The sequence below is a fragment of the Bombus vancouverensis genome, chromosome 16 (genome assembly GCF_051014615.1).
Source record: "Bombus vancouverensis nearcticus chromosome 16, iyBomVanc1_principal, whole genome shotgun sequence".
Classification (NCBI taxonomy): Eukaryota; Metazoa; Arthropoda; class Insecta; order Hymenoptera; family Apidae; genus Bombus; species Bombus vancouverensis.
The window spans coordinates 3,772,740-3,793,953 of NC_134926.1; the positions used below are offsets into that span (position 1 = coordinate 3,772,740).

At 40.1% G+C, this 21,214-nt stretch overlaps 2 protein-coding genes across 29 annotated transcripts in view; one reads left to right on the forward strand and one right to left on the reverse strand.

Moving 5' to 3' along the window:
- The window catches only part of LOC117163125 (uncharacterized), a 215,715-nt gene that overhangs the window by 64,649 nt on the left and 129,852 nt on the right, over window positions 1-21,214 (reverse strand). The window lies entirely within an intron of this gene.
- b6 (pentraxin-related protein b6) lies at window positions 442-21,069 on the forward strand. 3 transcript variants are annotated; one of them, XM_076625266.1, is made up of 9 exons: window positions 442-661; window positions 3,156-3,316; window positions 3,477-3,727; window positions 12,594-12,699; window positions 14,846-15,060; window positions 18,120-18,219; window positions 18,570-18,781; window positions 19,008-19,382; window positions 19,736-21,069. In XM_076625266.1, the coding sequence occupies exons 3-9, from the start codon at window positions 3,494-3,496 to the stop codon at window positions 20,111-20,113; spliced, it is 1,620 nt and encodes a 539-aa protein (XP_076481381.1). In that variant the 5' UTR covers window positions 442-661; window positions 3,156-3,316; window positions 3,477-3,493; the 3' UTR covers window positions 20,114-21,069. The 3 variants fall into 3 exon arrangements, with proteins under 3 accessions (XP_076481381.1, XP_033201064.2, XP_033201065.2); XM_033345173.2 differs by lacking the exon at window positions 3,156-3,316 and having other exon boundaries at window positions 3,463-3,727; XM_033345174.2 differs by lacking the exon at window positions 3,156-3,316 and having other exon boundaries at window positions 443-661.

Here is a 21,214-nt window from a genome sequence, read left to right on the forward strand (position 1 = left end):
TGAAAGGTTATGTTTAAAATTAGTAGATTAGTATCCCGTGACTCACGCACCTAACTGTAACGTACGATAACTATAAAAACAAGCGAACGCTGTAACAAACAGTTTGTACAAATAAAATCATAATATTATAAATTACAAATGTAAGAAACCGCTATAATTACACCTAATTAATTCGTATATAAATAAATAATGCAAATAATAAACGCAACAGTGCACAAGTGCTTTTTGCTGCCACTGTACACGCCTTTGATCGATCGTGTACATATTTGCCTGCATACCACAGCGAACTGATGCTACGATAAACAAAGATCTAGATGCAATTAATTGCTGTCAGGATACGTGGCTGTATCGCGTATTACGAGATTAAGTAGGAAAGAAATACGAAGGAGAAAAACACGCCAGTCGACTCGACAGTATACGGAGAAAAGGAGAGTTGATTGTACATTGTACAAGCATTCTCCGTGCTCGTAGTGAATCGTAGGATGTGCGAGACCGGAGGAGAGAGAAAAAGGCGATTCAAAGTGGGTAGGAGGTGTGCACACCTCTTACGAGTTTACGAGGCCTACGTCGAACTGAACGAACGGACAGTTACCTTTCCGTTTCGAGACCGCGAACATCTACCTCTCGTTATCGCCGCGAATAAATCGGTGATTGCTTCTCGGTGAGTTATATTGACCGATTTCTGCCACCAAATTTTCTATCGGCTTTCCCTCCGCTACACACCGAGATACCAATATCCATCGGATCAGGCTACGTACATACAAGGTGTCCAGCGTAGCTAAAACAAGCTACAGCTTTGAAGCGGTGCATGGGACGAAGATAGAACGAATTTCATTAAGCGAGATTAAACGCTATCTGGTGTATACGTTGGTTTTGTAAGTGACGGTATTTCCAGGATTTCGTAGCCAGATATATAAAGTGTATATAGCGTTTGATACGCCAAGTATACGTAAATTAGGATACTTAAATTAGTAGGTTAAATTTGTATGTGAGAATGAACGTCATTCGATAGCGTTTGATGTTATTTAATGAGATTCGTTTTACATCTTGTGCTGCTTCAGTGTTATAATGTCTATTTGGCAGAGTTGCGCGGGACACCCTGTATATACGCGTCAGCTTTTAATTCTGCCTGGAAACCACCGGCAGGATATCGAAATAACTTTTGAAACTTCGATTAAACCAGATCGTTATCTTGAACGATGGATATTCGGAAAACCGGGCTAAATAACGCGGCAGTAGACTCGTTTGCCGCTAGAACAATTTTAATGAGAAATTAGAGGCAACTTGAAGTGGTAATAGATAAAGCATACGCTAGCGACTCGTCTTATTTTCTAAGGGAAAAGAATTTTTTTGTTCGAACTATCGATAGTTAGTAGAAGGTAGAATGTATTGGGTCGTCAGAAAAGTTTCTTTCGTTTTGGAATATTTTTTTCTTATATTATTTTATCGAATTACGTATGATCCATTTTGTTCTATCAAAATGAAGATCACAACGTTGGACGGATTAGGTTTCATGTTTGTATAAAGATGCGTTGTTGTAAAAGACGTGTCTGTAGAAGAAAGACACTTTTCGGACAACCTAATAATACATGTTGCATTGGCAACTAAATGATCGCGGATTTTGTCAATACCACCTAATGACAAAATCCGCAATCACTTAGTTGCCAATTCAGTATATATTAAGTTCTACCATCTGCTAAGTGTCTACTAAATTCTACTATTAATTGAACCATATTTTCCCCCAGATTTGGGGACTAAATACGCGCTCCAGAGATTTATTTGTCATTTGTCCTGTACTTTTTTGTTAATTATATTATGTACATTAAATTACTTCTTGTAAAAATTCATTGTTAGATTACAAGAAATAATTTCTCTTCTTTCATCGAGTCTCAACTTTCCTATAACTTGTTTCTATTTCCCTACATTTTACCCAATTCGATTTTGTCACCTAAATGGTAAATGGTAATACCACCTAATGGTAAAATCCGCAATCACTTAGTCGCCAACCCAATTTGTATATATTCTACCATCTACTAAGTGTCTACTAAATTCTACTATTAATTGAACCATATTTTCCCCCAGATTTGGGGACTAAATACGCGCTCCAGAGATTTATTTGTCATTTGTCCTATACTTTTTTGTTAATTATATTATGTACATTAAATTACTTCTTGTAAAAATTCATTGTTAGATTACAAGAAATAATTTCTCTTCTTTCATCGAGTCTCGACTTTCCCATAATTTGTTTCAATTTCCCTGCACTTTTCCCAATTCGATTTTGTCACCTAAATGGTAAATGGTAATACCACCTAATGGTAAAATCCGCAATCACTTAGTCGCCAACCCAATTTGTATATATTCTACCATCTACTAAGTGTCTACTAAATTCTACTATTAATTGAACCATATTTTCCCCCAGATTTGGGGACTAAATACGCGCTCCAGAGATTTATTTGTCATTTGTCCTATACTTTTTTGTTAATTATATTATGTACATTAAATTACTTCTTGTAAAAATTCATTGTTAGATTACAAGAAATAATTTCTCTTCTTTCATCGAGTCTCAACTTTCCTATAACTTGTTTCAATTTCCCTACATTTTACCCAATTCGATTTTGTCACCTAAATGGTAAATGGTAATACCACCTAATGGTAAAATCCGCAATCACTTAGTCGCCAATCCAATTTGTATATATTCTACCATCTACTAAGTGTCTACTAAATTCTACTATTAATTGAACCATATTTTCCCCCAGATTTGGGGACTAAATACGCGCTCCAGAGATTTATTTGTCATTTGTCCTGTACTTTTTTGTTAATTATATTATGTACATTAAATTACTTCTTGTAAAAATTCATTGTTAGATTACAAGAAATAATTTCTCTTCTTTCATCGAGTCTCAACTTTCCTATAATTTGTTTCAATTTCCCTGCACTTTTCCCAATTCGAATTTTACCAACTGCGAAACAAGTTAGAGCGAAAGGGAGCTAAAGCGCTGGATACCGTACAACCTTGCCCTATGCTGTCGCTAATTTCGTTGGTGTTTGAGCGAGCGTTGCTTTCGGCCAAATCAACGTAGGGTGAAACCCGCGAGAGTTTGCCGCTTTTACAACGAAACGCTCGATAAAAGCGTTGATTTTCATTCGTTTTGCAGGCGATATCGTTCCGCTTAGGTGAATGAAATGTTGCAACAGCAAGCCTCTCGCATAACAACCTAACGTTCAACGAGACGCGTTCCATCCTTCGACTGGCTACTTCCTACATCGATCATTATCTTTCGATAATAATTCGCAGCTCGTGAAATTTTCCAACTCGGTACCTGTGCTATCTATAATTTGCTGTAATTAGTTCGCCCAACTATCTTCAACGAATCCAATTTCAAAAGAAAATAAATCCCATATGCAAATTCCATGCAAATGGGATCGCTTTCAAACTTGCTGCGTCAGCGAATCTTTCGTTAGCACATTTTTTTCAGATTCCTCGAGGAGAATCATGTGGATCCTTGCGTTTTTCTACGGGTTTCTAACCACGGCCCAGGCAATCTCTACCTCCTGGAGTCCGTCGTTCCCAACGCCAACTGCCAGCGCCCTGCACCAAGGCACCGTCGCTATCTTCGAAAATGCACAGTCTCTTTACGACGCAGCAAGCTCGTCGTTGCTGGCACACCACGAAGAAGACAGATGTACACTGTATAAAATCGCTATGAAACAGCAACTCTACTTCGAGGTGAGGAAAATTCACTATTCGTCCTTTATCGACGCACACGGTGCGTCTCGTAGATCGTTCCGTTGACGCTTTTAATTTAATTTTAATTTTAATCAAATAATAAATTCGACCATAATCGCTTATTTAAAATCACGCTTTCCTGTCAGATTTCCTTTATCCGATTTATTCACGAATTTATGCAAAACTAAGTACACTGGTATCTTTGCGAAGATCGTAACGCATATTTGTGCATTGTACCGTGTTTCCCTTTCGAAATTGTCTGCTGAATTCTATTGGAAATTTATTTATTTATTTATTTATCACAGTGTTTGTCTTGTTCTTTGGTTTACGTTTACGTTCTACTTCCAATCACAGAGCTTAACATTTTACGCGGTCGAATCTGCAGTTTAAACTTGATTTTAGAACGTAAGCACCTCTTACATTCCTCATTCTCTTATTACTTACATTCTCCTAAACCTTGAAAACATAAAATATCAAGCTCTGATGTAATAAATATAAAACAGAAAGATAATTAACACTAGAACTATCACACCAGTCAAATTGACTGGTTTTATAATTTTATTTTCAAATTCCTACTTCGTGTTATATTCTTTTCCGCAATGATGTAATGACTTTCGCAACGATAACTAAAAGAATAATACAGGGTGGTTGGCAACTGATGGTACAAGCGGAAAGGGGGTGATTGTGCGCGAAAAAAGAAGTCGAAAATATAGAATGAAAATTTTTCTTTTTTTTATTTTTCCATCGAGACAACAAAGTGCACGCGTACCGAGCGAAAATTCAAAGTCGATTTTCTCGCAAACAAAGCCTCAAACGAAAAATTTTTGACTTCTTTTCTCGCGTAGAATCACCCCCTTTCCGCTTGTATCACCAGTTACCAACCACCCTGTATAATTGAGAATACAGTATTCATGCTTTATACTCTACGTGTTCTATATCAAACTATGAGCAAACCATGATTCTTCTTATTTGTAAGTACTGTGTTTATAAAAGCGAACTGATTTTTCCATTTTTCTTAACGATTTTGAATAAGTATTATTAGTGTGATTTTCAACAAATATTGAAATACAATTGGCATTAATTTATTCTCCCTTTATTTCGTAATATGTTCCGTTTTGAATTTTGTAAATATCATTCTTACATTTCTTTTATAACCTTTTTCTCAAAATTTGCCAATTTGCATTAAAGGTAAAGTACAGTTATGTTATATATTATGATAAATATTATATAGGGTGGTTGGTAACTGGTGGTACAAGCGGAAAGAAATCGAAAATATAGAATGAAAAAAATTTTTTTTTTAATTTTTCCATCGAGACAACGATCTACAGTGAGATCCGTTATAACGAGACGCGATAAAGTGGACGCGTACCGAGCGAAAATTCAAAGTCGATTTTCTCGAAAACAAAGCCTCGAACGAAAAATTGTTATTCTATATTTTCGACTTCTTTTTTCGCGTAGAATCACCCCCTTTCCGCTTGTACCAACAGTTATCAACCACCCTGTATAAGGAATTTTATTTTGTCTTTTATGTATTCAAACTGAAGATAATTTTGTATCAAGGCTACTCGTACCAATACCAGTGAAAATGACTGGTACTTGTCAAAGTGTAAAAGGGTGCTACAATCTGTTTATCGAACCCCAATTAACCAGTTTCCTCGTTTTCTTCAACTTGCCACGCGTTTTTCAAATTTTTACTGCGTATTATTCGATATGACGATATCGGTTATCAGGAAAATTCCGGATCGATCGCTGGATCGCTAGATTGCTAACACTAGAAATACCACAAAATGTAGTCACAATGACTGGTTCTACAATTTTATTTTCAAATTCCTACTTCATGTTATACCTTTTTCCGCAATGATGTAATGCAAAAGGAATATGATCTCGCGACAAAACATTGGATATTTGTCTTGTAATTTCCCATCTTAGCACTTTTCCTACGGTCGAGTTAACGCGGTTGTGCACGGGTCTTGTACTTTTCACACGACAATTACTTCCATTTACTTTAATTCTTGCGCTTTTATTCTCTAACATTGTACGTGAAATACAGCGATAGTGATTTGATATTATAATCGTTCTATTATCATTGGTGTTTAACAGCAGCTTTGTCCAAATAATTACAATGAATTATTCCGATAGAAATGTTAATCCGATTTCTAAGGTTTCTCCAGTTAAAACACAACCAGACTGTGATTAAACGATTTTGAATTAGAGAGGCGAATGTACGCGATGCATCATCAGCCGGAGGAGCCGGCGATCCTTTCGATTTCATCGAGTCATAACACGTTTCTCACTCTCGCCTCGGATACACCTAAGTGAACAAACCTAACAGACTTAGCAATCAATTTCTAGATGTGAGCTACGTAGCTGGTTCGTGAATGTGGAAACTTCGTTTTTCTGTTATGGGCTCGTTAGAATATCCCGTGAAAGTTTCACTAAAAAATTCCGAGAATTAACGAAATTGTAATGGAAATCGGCAGAGCGTGAACGATGATATAGGGCGAGGTGTGAAATCGTTTAATTTAACGCGTCTGCTCGAAACCTGCGATACCAAAGCTCAGTTTTACTCGCGTCGTCTGCGCGTTGGCCGAGTCTGAACGACTATACCGAGTTTCAAACAGTCCATATATCTTCCTTCGATTTTTGCGCTTTAGGAAATGCGGCAAAAATTCTCGCACGATTTTACAAAATTTCTCCCGAATATCATCCGATAGCTTCTCTTTAAAGATTTCATTTGCCATGGAAAGGGACGCAGTACGCGGACGAAGGGCTGACAAAATAATTTGGCCATTGTGTTGGCTCTGTCGATTGTCAACGAAAATTTGTTTTAACTCGATCTTTCAATAGACTGCCGATTGTCTTCTTTTTTATTTACACGGGACGCGTTTCCTGCTGCAAAACGAAATATCGTGGTTGCGTACTGGAAGGCTTGGCCGCGGTCGAGAGAGCCTCGATGCGAGCAAAACGACACGAATCGTGGCAACGAAAGTAGGAGAAAACGCGACACGCGAGTGAGACTCTACTCTTTTCAGAAGTTCTCGAAATCGACCGACTTTGTTGCTCGCCGTTTCGTTTTCCGAGCCACCGATCAAGGCTGATGAAACACGCAAAAGCAACAAATTCTGACCAAATGGACGTACCGAGTTCGTCGATAGATCGAGCCAGGTGTATAGCTACATTCTGATTAGTTTTACATTCGATAACAACTCGATTTCGATCGCTTGACCAACGCCAGTCTATTGTTGGCTTGGCAACTGAGTGATCGCGGATTTTGTCATTGGATGCTATCGACAAAATTCGCAATCGCTTAGCTGCCAACCGAATATTTTATTTTTGAGAAAAATTTCTTAGACGAATATTTGCTGTAGAGATTGGCCTACTTTAATCGACCCACGCAAACATTTGCTAAATTATTGCGTGTAACGTTACTTTGCTTCGAGGCAGATACCTTGGGATGGTCAGGAATCTTATTCAGTTGGACGTGTCTTCGTGTGATTTCAACGTCACCTGTTTTCTTCGATAGAACTGCACACTTTTTTATGCACCGTCAGATGCAATTTTTTCATTTCTACGAAACGAGTATCGAGATACTTGAACAGGATATTTTAGTTTTAATAATTGTACGAAAGACGAGGAAGGTAGCGTCTTTCATACGCTCGATTCGACAAAATTAGCACTGAAACTACAACACCAGTGAAATTGACTGGTTTTACAATTTTATTTTCGAATTCCTACTTCGTGTTATATTTTTTCCAATTACAATGATGCAATGACCTTGGCAACGATAACTAAAAGAATAATATTAGTATTAATATTAATATAATAAGAAGTTTCTTTCGTTTTATAAGGAAGTAGCAAGTGCACAACATTGTTTCTTTTATATTATTTTATTGAATTATGTTTGATCTATTTTATTCTATTATTACAAAATGGATCATACATGAAATAATATAAAATAAAAAATGTTGTGCATCTATTGTTTCACTCATGAAACGAAAGAAACTTTTCGGACAATCTAATACATGTTACAAGGTATTTGTCAGAAGCTATACCTTTGGGTAACAAAGATCATGCTATTTTATAAACTATAATACGTACACACGATGCGAGAACATCTATACCAATGTATAGCACTAACTGTATACGTATATTTAAGACTAGTATTCACGCTGTTTATTTATTTTTCACTAACAATGTGTGTATTAACAACGTATGTTTGCAATAAATGTCTTGTACTTCTCTATACATTTTTAGATTGCCTTCATATTTTGCTGTTACAATCGCGATAATCGTTACACTGCTAGTGAAATTTCAGATTGTACATAACACGTTTATAAAACGTTCCGACGATTTGATGACATTTATGCGTTATGCTGTTAACACTAGAACGACCACACCAGTGAAATTGACTGGTTTTACAACTTTATTTTCGAATTCCTACTTCGTGTTATATTCTTTTCCGCAATGATGTAATGACTTTCGCGACGATAACTAAAAGAATAATATAATGAATTTTATTTTGTCTTGTTATTTCTATACTTAAACTCGCCCCGCTCGACATTTTTTTTTTTTTTTTTTGATAACTGTATTATCACGTAAATAATTATTGTATACTCGATACAGCGTCCTTATGATATTCAACACTGAATCATCGATCACGCACCCCCTTTTTTTTTGTTTTTTGGTTTCCTCTGCGCTCCTCGATATTATTACTGTTAATAATATTTTCAATAAAAATAATAACTAATTATTGCACCTGGGCCCATAACCTGTTGCGATCCTACCTCTGAGTATAGAAATAACAACATTTTGTTTTTTATGTATTCAAACTGAAAATAATTTTGCATCAAGGCTACTTGTACCAATACCAGTGAAAATGACTGGTACTTGTCGAAGTGTAAAAGGGTGCTGCAATCTGTTTATCGAACCCCAATTAATCAGTTTCCTCGTTTTCTACAACTTGTCACGCGTTTTTCAAATTTTTCGATATGACGATATCAGTTATCAGGAAAATTCCGGATCGATCGCTGGATCGCTAGATGCTAACACTAGAAACACCACACCAGTCAAAATGACTGGTTCTACAATTTTATAAACGTGTCAACCCTCGTTTAGGGATCATGGCCCCAGATGGATTAATAATATCAAAAATGTACTATATAACATGGAATTCTTTCCGTAAGAGAGTAATAAATCAATAAGTATAAAAATATTGTATTATTAGGTATTTTTTAAAGACCAGTCGTTTTCACTGGTTTTGATAGAAATAGCTTCGTGTTAACTATCGGTAGTGCTAGTATTAACTTTGAAATAGTTTCTAAACTGGGCATTTTCAGATTCAAATTTGAATCTTGGTAGGTTTTGACTAGTTTGCGAGTGTTACAAATCTTGAAAAATCTTCGATCGTGTCAAATTCTTTGGGTCGTTTGCTTCCTGCTGATCTTTCCATAAGATACATCGTTTCCATCCTGAAACTCTCGAGCTAAGAATTTCGAATATCCCGCAAGACTATCAAAACTCAAGAAACTTCAAAGGCTCAGGAACTGAGCAAAATTTTCAAACGGATATCAATCGTTGCGCAAGACAAATTTTCAAAGTTAAGCTATAAGAATCGATATCTTTGATCGATACAAACGATTGAAATTTGACAATATAAGGAAAGATTTGTTACGAAAGTTGTATATTTTATTAAGCAGAAAATCCGGCATGAAAATATATGAAACAGAGGATATTCTGTATCTCATATATTTTCATATCGTTTCTTTGATTAATAAAATGTATACGCAAGCTTCATAATTAAATTGTTTCGTATCGATGAATACTAATTACAAATATGAATATTAATACCAATTATCAGCAACGTTAACAACAATCGACGATAGCCGAACGTAACGAGAGTAAATTTTACGATAAGCAAACGAATTGTTTTCGGGCAATCGATTATGGTTATCGGTAACCAAAATGAAATTCGGTTCGTCGATAGCCCCCCCCCCAAAAAAAACAAAAAATGCTAATCGTTCACAACTGTTATTCGCGATGGGAACAATTAAAAATTACTATCTTCCTCCTCTTCATCTTTGGAGAAATTAGCTTTTACTCCGTGGCATGTTTCCAAAAAATGCCGAAAATGACTGTTATTTCGAGTGTCTGCTCGCAGAGGCTTCAAGATACGAATCAGGTTGCAAGTGATTGGATTTTATCGTCGTACACGTTGCACAGAAATTCCAAATACCGCAGATCGCATCGCTAGCTATCGGCTACGTCGAATTCACACTCTTTCACTTTGCAGGGACACGGCTTTCATGCTGGTTTCATTAGCAAATTAGGGAAGAGCGAAACAGTGAGACGATGTAAATTAAAAGACAATTCGATTATCCTGTTCGTTGTAAATCTCGCGCTCGGGAAATCGTGTGGAACGCGGCAACACGTTCAAGTGCATCGAACTGTCGCGAGATCGCTTTGCGCCGCTATTATTCCTCTCGAGTTCATTTCCCGACTTAATTCACCGACGCGCATCATTTGCCTACAGATGCAGCGAAAATTGAGCCGCACTTGGCAATCGATTTCGAAGCGTGTCGAACGATTTTGTTGCGCAACGCGAATGCGTAAACACAAAGTAGGAAATTATGGCGGAGACCTTGTTCTCGTGAAATGGTTAAACCGGCGGAGAGCCGTGCGATCGGGAAACGCGACGATTACGTTACAACAGATCGTTCCGCGTAAGATGCAATCGGTTAAGCTGGTTCGTTTCTTTTCCAACGCATTTTACTTGGATAATCGCGCGCCTCTTTTTAGCTACACAGTGCGAGTAATAGACTTTTTCTTATTGAAATTAACAGCACGTTGTCAGCAAACGAACCTGCAGCGATCTACTTTGTATCTTTTAAATGTCTGTCGCAGCTAATGAGAATTCTAACGTAAATATAACGTAAGCTGAAAACCATGAACTCTGATAAATGATGATAATAATAATAATAATAATAATAATAATAAAGATATTAACACTGACTGCCACGCTGAAATCACATGTTTAGCTCAGGACGCCACGGGAGTATTTATACCATTCAAAGCATATAATGGCAAAATAATGATAAATTGATGATGTGAGACAACATCCTTCCCCAATGGACCGTTTATCTTACTGGTGGTCACGGGTGACCACCGTGACGCCTTGGTAACAGTTGATAGCGACATATTATAACAAGGCTTCGTTTATTGCAACAAACCATTCGCTTTCGTTATTTCGTCGTAGGCAAAACGTGCGGAATATATTGTTGAAACGTGTAGAAGATATTAGTAAACAGTATTAGGATTATTTTTATGATTTCGACGAAACATTCGGCTGAAATGGTACAGGTCCGCAGAAAAATTATGTTTGCGATAAACCAATGGTAGTGTAGATTACAAGAGAGGAAAATGTGCTGTAGATTTATCAGATCCAATGATAGCATATTCTACAGCACATAGAAGAACCCTCGAGTGGTATATAAAATTAGCTTTAGAGTTATTGTTAGATACATCAATTTCAAACGCGATGATACTCTATAAACAAGCAACAAAACTAAAAATCAAGTTATCAGATTTTAGAATGGCACTCGCAATGCACCTCACACAGTGCCATTCGCCAGAACCGTCAAATATACTTATTCGACAAAGATTGCGACACGAAATGCAGAAGAAAGAAGGGCAAACGTACCTGGCACGAAAATTTTGCAGAGAGTGGTATAAAAAAATGTTAAACAGTTGGGATGAAAAATTGCTATGAATCGGACCAAAAAGGTGATCACCTATCGTCCAGATTGTATCGACGAGCCACATTTATGTTTAAAGTGTTTTAACACAGTGCACCGTTAGATGCAAGATTTCTTCTCATTTTTTTTATTGATGTTCTAATAAAAATGTTTGATTGTTCAATGGGGCACTTTTTATTTCAAAGTATCTTCTATTTATCGGTTATATTCGAAATGCCCAAACTGTCAATTTTCATTCAAGTTTTGCAATGGTAGGAAGTTGAGGAGCTCCGGTCACCAATGACCAACGTGGCAGTCAAAGTGTTAATCCTAGCAAAATAATAAAACAAACATGATTTATCTGAAGATAGACTCTTCGTTTGTCTGTGTACAATTTCATAGCGCCGACATACCCGAACATATCGTCTGGCTGAAAAATGCAGCAACTGGTCTCTCTCTGTTTATGCTCATAGCGTTAGATAAATTTGATCGTATACTTTGCACGTTCTCGAAAATATTTTCTATTCTGACAGACAGAAATCGTATGGACAAAAATGTTGACAAATATTCTATACGGTTGTATACTGTACAGAGAATGTACGGCGCGAGTTATTATTTTAACAAACACTGCAACAACGTTTGTTTTCGATGTTACTCGATATCTATAACTGCATGGAAATACGCGATTATTTTCACATAAACCCACGAATATACCTTTACAAACATACAAAATCAATTTTCCGAAAAACAAAGTTCAACTTGTAAAAATTGTATTTCACGTTGCTTCGCGTTCAATTTTCACCTTACAACCGTCCTTTTTCCTAGTCGTATCGCCAGTTACAACATATGCAACCAATCTGCACGACCGATTTTGCCGATAGAAAGCGAAACGCAGTTTGCACGCGGAAACGCAGAGGGAAAGGTGACGATGGTAAAAAGAACCGGTGGCGCCGACAGGTTCTCCGGTTGCTTACAAATCGAGTTTACTTCTCGGCGATCGCGGAACAAGTCAAATCGCGTAAGAACGCGTCTCGCTCGTGTAATTCTCCGATCTGTAAACGACGTTCCGACCGCGCCACAGATCTCCGAACGGATCCGATTTCCATTGATTAACGATCGCTTTCTTCCTTCCGCAGTACGTTCACTACAAGACGCAGCTGCCGGACATGAAGGAGTTCACGTTGTGCATGTGGACCAAATTCTACAATCACAGCAACGACCATCCTTTGTTTTCGTACGCAGGTGAGAGACACGCCGCCAGTTTCCTTTCCCTTTCACCTTTTGCTTTTTCTTTTTTGCTTCGAAGAGGCCGGACGAGCGAAAAGGCGAAAGTTCCGCCTCGCACTTTTCGTGGAAACTGAATCACCACTTTCCTTTTGCTAGCAATATTCCACACGCTACTGCCACCGTCTCATCTATCGCTATCTTCGCTCCGTTCATCCAATTGCCTACCTACTTTAACCCTCTGATCAGCGCAACGTCGATTTTTTGTTTTAATTAGGCGTGACAATAATTAATCCTTATCATCCTTAAGACACTTTCAATCCTACGTATCTTTCTCTTTTCTTTGTTGCTCTTCTCTTTCGTGTACGGTATACGTCCTGTTCAATTGGCAACGATCGAACGTCTGGGACAATACGATCGATAAAATACGAGAGAACGTGGGGAAATTTCAAAATTTGGGCCACCTCCATTCCTCGTTGCGTGTTCCTATAGCTGACGTCTTCGAGACACTGTAGACTCGCGTGTTTCGCGCGAGACCGACGCAAGGACTTATTGGGTTGGCAACTAAGTGATTGCGGATTTTATCATTTGGCGATATTGACAAAATCCGCAATCACTTAGTTGCCAACCAAATGGAAGCGACTGTTCGCGGCTCACCGATTATTTTGGAAACGTCGGAAAACTGGGATTTCGTGCTCCGTCAACGCCATACCGGTCGTAGCACCGTGAAAAACGTCTTAATATCGGTGTCACATCAAACTTGAAAGTTCGTATCTCGATAACGTAAAGTGCAAAGGACACGAGTTTCCGGTGTCTTTAGAACGTCGCTTAAAATATGATAATAAAATATAATAAAATAAAATATGTAATGAGAAGTGGAGGTATCCGTTCGAAAATGTTTAATCGCTGGGTCAAGTGGATATCACACGGCTTTTCTCTGAAACATTTTTTCGTATCTTTCCAGACGTTTGAACGCTTCCTGTTCAACAGGACACGCTGCATATTCGCGCGCGTAATTTATTCTTCCTCGCATCGCGCGTATCTTTGTTTCTATAGTAATAGCAACAATAATAATAATAATAACAACAACAACAATAATAATAATATTCGATAAAAATCGCGCAACGGTTGGACCTCGAATTCCGGAAAAACTGTCGCAACGTGTTTCGCAAGCGGATTCGAGGCGAATGTTCTGGCGAATCGCGCGTAAATACGACATAAGCACGACGCGATCGTATGGAACGTCCGTTCCCGAGGCATAGTTTAACTTGCCACAGTTAAAACAATCAGGTCAGACTATCCGTTCTATTATTCATTTTTCGTTCCTTTAACCATCCCTAAAAGAATTTTTCTTAGAGAGTACAAAATACAAAATTGTAAATTTTATTCTCTAAATCGTAAATATAAATATTGGGTTGGCAACTAAGTGATTGCGGATTTTGTCATTGCCATCTAATGGTACAGCTGGGAAAATTGAAAAACTTCATTTCTAAAAGTTTTTAGCAACAAGGGTTGGTCTGCAGCACGATACGCCTATAACTTCAAATACATCTTCAAGCGCTTGATTTTCTTCTGCTCATTTTGGATTTTTAATTTTTCCCACTCCGTTTCATACTCTGATATCCAATCTCTGGCTTTTTGCGTTCCATCAAATTGTTTTAAGCTGAAGTTCGCTTCTTCTTTCTCATAATTCCACATTTTTCCTTAATAAGTTATGAAGTCCCAGGAGTTTGCAGGCATCTTCTATAAATTTAGAATAAAAATTCATTTCCTCCAGCAATTGTCTTACATTTTTTTGTCCTTTGGGCGTTCAAATTCGCGTATTGCTCTCAGGTTATCTCTTCCTGGTCGCACACCGTCTGTTTCCATGATGCGACCAAGATATTTTACTGAACTTTTTGCAAAACTGATATTACCACCTAATGACAAAATCCGCAATCACTTAGTTGCCAGCCCAATAATAACAGTAAAACGCATTATTGTCCTTGCAACTTCCCCATCAAACTTTCCATAAACAATCCTAATTTTACACCCTAAGCCTCTGTATAGAATTCTCATTAAAATTTGAAACGATGTAGAAGTTTGCCACTTTTTCCCAAACCTGCTTCGAAGACGCAGAAATGCGCAGAAAGCGTACGCTAACGGAATCCACTCGACTTTCAAGTGGGAGATCAACCGCGTGGCATCCTCTCCTGGGTCGCTAACACCGCCAGGAGTTCCTACTACATGATGAACATCGACGGGCACAACTTGTACAGATTGAATTATCCGCTCCGTCTGAACAAGTGGTATCACAGCTGCCAAAGCTGGAACGGTCGTACAGGAGAATGGCAGATCTGGGTCAACGACGAGCGCGTAGGTCGCGGCTTCAACAACAGGGTAAGCGAGCTTGCCGTGCTTTTCACCCAACTCTCGAGCCATCGACGAAAAAATTCGCGCCCGTGAAAGTGCACCGTTACCAACGGCCGTGGAAAATTCAAGCGCGTTGCACGCGAGTAAAACGCGTCACTTATTTTCCCACGTCCAGTAACCTCCAGCTGATCGCTCAGTCAGATCTAGTCGGTAATTAGGCAGGTTCGAGCATATTTACTTGGCAAATTTTCAAGATCGATTTTCTCGAAGATGAAACCTCGGCCGGGACGATTCTATTCTACGTTTCCTCGATTTCTTATTTTTTGATTTCTTTACGAGGAAGCTTTGCACGTGCTATTGCTTGTACGTAACCAGACCAGATTCTAACGACAGAAAAAGACACATACGCAAATATCCGGACACTTGCATGAATTTGTTGTGTTGTTTTATGTATTGACGTTATCAAAGACAAATAATATCGATATAATTATCGTAAAGTTCCATAGGTGAACACGTATCAACATATTATTTTTTTTTTTATTTAATATTTCACATTCACAATTTGTCCAATTTGGACATTTGGTAGAATTTTTTAGCTGTTTGATTATCACGTGGGTGGGTACCATCTTCGTGTTTGTTAGGTTATATCCTTTATGAAACATATAAATGGATTGTGCTACGCTCCGAGGTTTACTATAGGCCGTGTTCCTAACCGTCTCCCTTGGTACTACAGTGTCGTAGACAGATCGTCTTACATGACAGGCGAAATATACACAATGTAGCGATAAGCGCATAGTTGTGGTCAAGCAGCGAATTCTAAAAAACATCGATTCGCCTTCGGTCCGTTATTTTACCTACACAAAAAAGGTGGCATACGTGATCATAGGCTCGAACGGTTGCGAGACCCGAGCGTGGTGGGGGTCGTCTCTAAGAGAAGGCAAAGGAGAAAATCGAAGGGCAGTCAGTATTACATGGGGATTCAAACCGAATGCATCGAGAGGTTCAGAGAAATAAAATCAAGATCGCTTAGTCAAACGAATACGTCGAGAAATATCATAAAGTCGAGTCGAATTATAATAATAAACTAGTTGTATCATCGTTGAATCATTTGCAACGTGTTAATTATAATTTTAAACATTGTTTAAAATAGTAGCTTATATTAACCCTGTTAATTCAGTGTTACAATCATTTGAACTATCTCTGTTATCCTAATTGAAACAGGGGAACGGCTGGTTCACGGCATCGGCTATCAGAATCGTAGCGAGAATTTACTCTTCGCGAACGGTCGTAACAAATTGTACTATGGAAACGAAATTTTTATCTCGACATCTTCGTATCCTATACGTACACGTACACGTTTCACAGCTTACCTATTTTTACAACAATTTTATCGTTTATTATTTGTACATAATATCGCCCGAGATAGTCCAAAAATAACGTCGGTACAATGTAGAACAAGGTAATAAATTCTCAAGATGTTCGTACGGAATTCGCAAACACGTAAGTGTCGGGATATTTATGGACTTGCATGTGCATGAAATTTCTATAGTATAATGCACTTTTACGTTACGAAAGCAAGGCACGCGCGCGATTTCTATAAACGAGCAATGCCAGGGTCTGGCTGTGTGTTTATAGTTTTCGCCATGAATTCTCGAAAGTGGATCATGCAGGCGGTATACCGTGACTCGGAACTCGAGTAGAAAGCGATCTTTGGCAGCGGTACTCCTCTTCCACCGGAGGAAATCGCGTCCGGTTCTAGGTCGATTCCACGCTGCCATTTCTCCTTGGCATTCGTGCGAATTCTCTTGCGTAATTTTTCTCTCTTCGCTGGTCTCGTTCAACGCGATGCAAATCGCGGGAAGAATTTTTGCGGACGAGTGCGAATTTCCGCGAGTTTCCGTGCGCTCGCTATCTTCCCCTCTCTTCGTCTTGTCAACGCGATTCTATTTCACGCGAAAGTCGTTTCACGCTATCGTTCAAAAGTACCCAGATAGTCAGGTTGACTAGCAGGAAATGTACGGAAAATATTTCAAAATTTCCTACACTTTCACGTGCACCTACTTATATTATAAATCGTCTAAAATATACAACGCGGATATATTTCTGCAGATTCTACGATAACCGTACACGGCTTCGATTTTCTCCGTACGAGTTTACTCAGATAGCCGAACCCATTCGGCAGGAAACTCTGTTATTCGTTCCGGTGAATATCGAGGAAGGAGCGGGCGGCGGCTTCGCTCGAAGCGATAAGCGGATAAGCATAATCGAAGTAGAGAATGCGCGGTGAAAGGAATTTTACTTCGCCTCGAGATATAGAAGGTTTTGCGTTTCGTATTTTCCGCGCGCATTCGCTACCGATCAAATACAGTGAATAGACGCTTTACAGATTTACGTTTTTCGCGTTATTTATTCCATCCCCACCGATTTTCCATTTGTCCAACGTACGTGTAGAAGCTTCTGAAACAACTGCCTCTGTACGAATTTGCGTACAGCACCACCTATTGACAAAATCCGCACTCACTTAGTTGTCAAGCCAAAATATCATAAGAATCCACCTATTTCTCTATTCTTCTCGTCTATGACTTTTGTTCAGTCGATAAAAGCTGACAAGTTCGTTCAAGAAAATTCCACGAAACGTGGAATATTCGCTCTTGGACGCACGATAACGTTACAAATCTGTATCGACCGCGAGAATATGCGTTACATGACGCGTGTCCCTTCTGAGTTCGCGTAGGTTGATCGGCGCTCAGCTAAAGATCAGTTAATTGGACGCTGGGAAGATTTCGTTCGTACAAATGCAGTTGATAGAAACTGTATCTGTACTCGCTTTTGACTGTGTCAGTGTAGATTAAAGCGCGCTGAATAATGGAAATATTTTCAGTGCAGCAAGAAAGTGGACGTGACAAAAAACTGTCCATCTCGTGATGCGCTTAAACGCAGAGTTTATAATGGCAATTCGCGACTCGTTTGTCAGATGCAAATTAAAACCGGTGCTCTCCGACGTAACGCGCGATTAACAAACAGACCCTGCAGCTAATTCAGCGTGACCTTAATTCGCTCGCTTGTCTTTCTTCTCGACTCGTTAGTTGGTCGGCCACGTCATCAAAGGGGGTGGAATTGCGATCACTGGACAGGAGCAACGACAGCTGGGCGGCGGCTTTTTGGAAGGCGATGGCGCTCCTCCAGGTGAGAATTCGTAAATCGTCGTAAAACCAAGGCAACTATGGCTGTAGTGCTATGTCATTTTCCGTGTACAGACCATGAATTTTTATTCATTTACGCTAGCCTGCACAACATCTATCGCATTTAGCAACTAAAATCAGGCACGAAAATTGTATCAAAGAGCTTCACGAAGAAGAGTGTTATTTGCTATAATTTGAGAGCGTAGAGATACTTTCACTTACAACAGTGTACATTATACCATGTTTTGAAGAGGTTGAAATATCAGTGCCAAAGCGTTTCATCGACTTTCCTCGTACACGGCGGTAATACGCGTTACATTCCTAAGGTTGTTCTAACGAAACACATTTGCTCAGGATCCGGCGGTCTTGTGGGTGAAATAACAATGGTGCAGCTGTACGAGGTCGCGCTGACGGCCGGCAAAGCCCACAAGGATCACAAACACCATCACGGCCATCACTACGAGCACGACACCACCAACAACACGCCCAGACCTACGCGTCCTCCCGTAACAGGCCGACCCCTTCCGCAACATCCCTACCTCACTGCTGGACAAATCAATCATCAGGTTTGACCCACGTCACGGTATACCGTAGCGCTCGCTTTATTTGCCAGGGAAATTCCGATACAGCTGCATCGCCTGAATTTAAGCGACTGTCGCTAGATTCGTTCAATTTCCTTGCTCGATGCACACGAATTATCGTTGCTGCCGCGTTAAAACCGTTAAAATCCAATCTATGGAAATTTATGCTTCAAAGAGCATCGCGGAACACGCTGACCTCGTTGAATTTCAGGTAAAAATCAATCCAGGGTCGCCGCTGCAAATCGTTCAAGGAGGCGTCACCCTGAGGCATCCTGCGGTGATTCCCCGCGATCCAGCACCTCAGCCCTTTCCTCCTGCGAATCCCAATTCCGTCTCCGCAGCGTTCCCTCTGCAATCCGGCCAGTTCTTCGGCAACCTACGCTCTAGCGTTAGTTTGCCTCCGGCGAGCGAAACAACCGACGTGGGAGCCAGCTCGTACCACAATCTCTTCAAGAGAGAGAAGGATTCGTCGGCTGTTGAAGCCAAGAGCAACGAGTCGGACTCGAGCGCTGAGCAAGCGTCCAGCGTGGCGAAGAGGCAGATCAACGAAGAGGCAGTTTCAGAGGGAAAACCTTCCGACGGGAAGGTAAGAGTCGATTGGAACGCACATTACAATTATTACGATAATTAGATTTTGGATGAAGTGGTCGGCGAAAATGGCTGAGCACTTGCTATCGTATCGTGCGTGTCATTCGCGCGAAATTTATGAAATTTCGTTGCGCGCGCAAGGAGACGCGACTAAGGCCGTTTGTACAGGGTGTTCCCCATGGCAACGAGCTACGATTTTCATGGAACTCAGGCTGTGACGTTTGCCACTTTCGATCCTCCGTATTAAAAACGATTGTAAATTAGAAACATTCATAGTTTGAACGCTGTAAGGGAACACAGGGTCGACTAAGCACTGGGAAGATCATCGACGACGCTGAATTCTGTTTTCAGGTAACGTTCGTGCCAAGAGAAGACGCGGAGTCTGCGAAAGACAGGAAGTTGGAAAAACGTGACTCGACGAAGAAGAAACGAGGCCTGGTGCAACTGGGCGACGGTCTGATCGTCGACGACGGTTACATTAGTCAAGGCCTAGACAACAATTATTTCGCAGGCCTGACCAACTTCGGTCTGCAACTACCAAAATACGAAAACAAGGACGACGAAAGGGAACCAGCAGAAGGTGAAGTCAGAACCATCATGGACGTCTGCGACGGTTGTAGCGAGGAACCTTTCGCCAAAGCTCTCGTCTTTGGTTGGAGGTCCGTGCCTAAGAAACTGTACTCCGGCGCGGTGCACATCCCAGCCGCGTCAATGTGCAAAGCGTTTTAAACACTTTCACGATGGAGCGTTTCGTCGTTGGCATTTCGTTCGATAGTTTCTTATTCCCTTTGAACATACGTTTTTCCAATATTTTGTCACGTCTCTATCTTTTCTCCGCGTTCCGCGAACGCGTGTTTCGTGCGTTTCATTTTGCCATCATTTTCCCGCTATTCGTACGCCGTTGCAATCGCCAACGTTTCACGCCATCAAAGTGTCAACAAGGCGTTTTCGACGGAAACAGGAGACGAGACTCGGCGAACTCGGGTCCGCTCGGGTCCATTCGCGGCATCGACCACGACTAGACCAGAGATTTATGGTTATCGCGTCTCGGTAGCCGACCGCTATCGCTGACACAGGATCTCTTCTACGTGCCGTGAACCCGAGGCCAACGGATCTCGAACACGTTAGCTCGATTACGCGATTACAAGCGTTGCGGATAGAAACGATAGCCGCGGGCGGATATTGATTACACAGAGTCACTCCGATCGCATACGGAGACGTATTTATTATTAAGGGAATCCATCGCGAAGCTAAAACTATGCTAAGCTAAACGTAAAAAAGTAGCGAGCAGGTGTAAGTGGCGGTGCCGCAGCAGACTATTCGGCTGACTGAGTTGATCCGTCCTCCGTCTGACTCAACAGTCGGCTGAATAGTCGGCTACACCGCCACCCAAATCTGCTCGCTATGTTTTTACCCTAAGTTATGCTCCGCTGGATCCCCGATAGCAGCTCCGTCGTTGGGTTAATTCTTGACGCGGGCTCGTGTCTAGGTTAGTCAGAGTTGCAAGTTGCGGCTGACGTTTAACGCGTCGTTGATCGAAGAAATCGTCGATCGTAGAAACACTTCTGGTGTGAACCGAATGTCGTCGATCGGCCACATACTCGGAAGTATTTAAAGAGAGATACAATTAAAATCAACGTGCGAAGTTGTTAGAGTTTAAGATGAATAAAACGTTCAGTGTAAAACCTGTGTTTGTCATTGGCCGTTTGCCGCGTTAGAGCTTTTTCTTCTATCACGTCATCGAATACCATATACGGAATTCAAAAGTGAATTTTCAACTCGATCGACGTCGTGATGGATCGTTGCCTAATGCGAATACGTATAAAATTT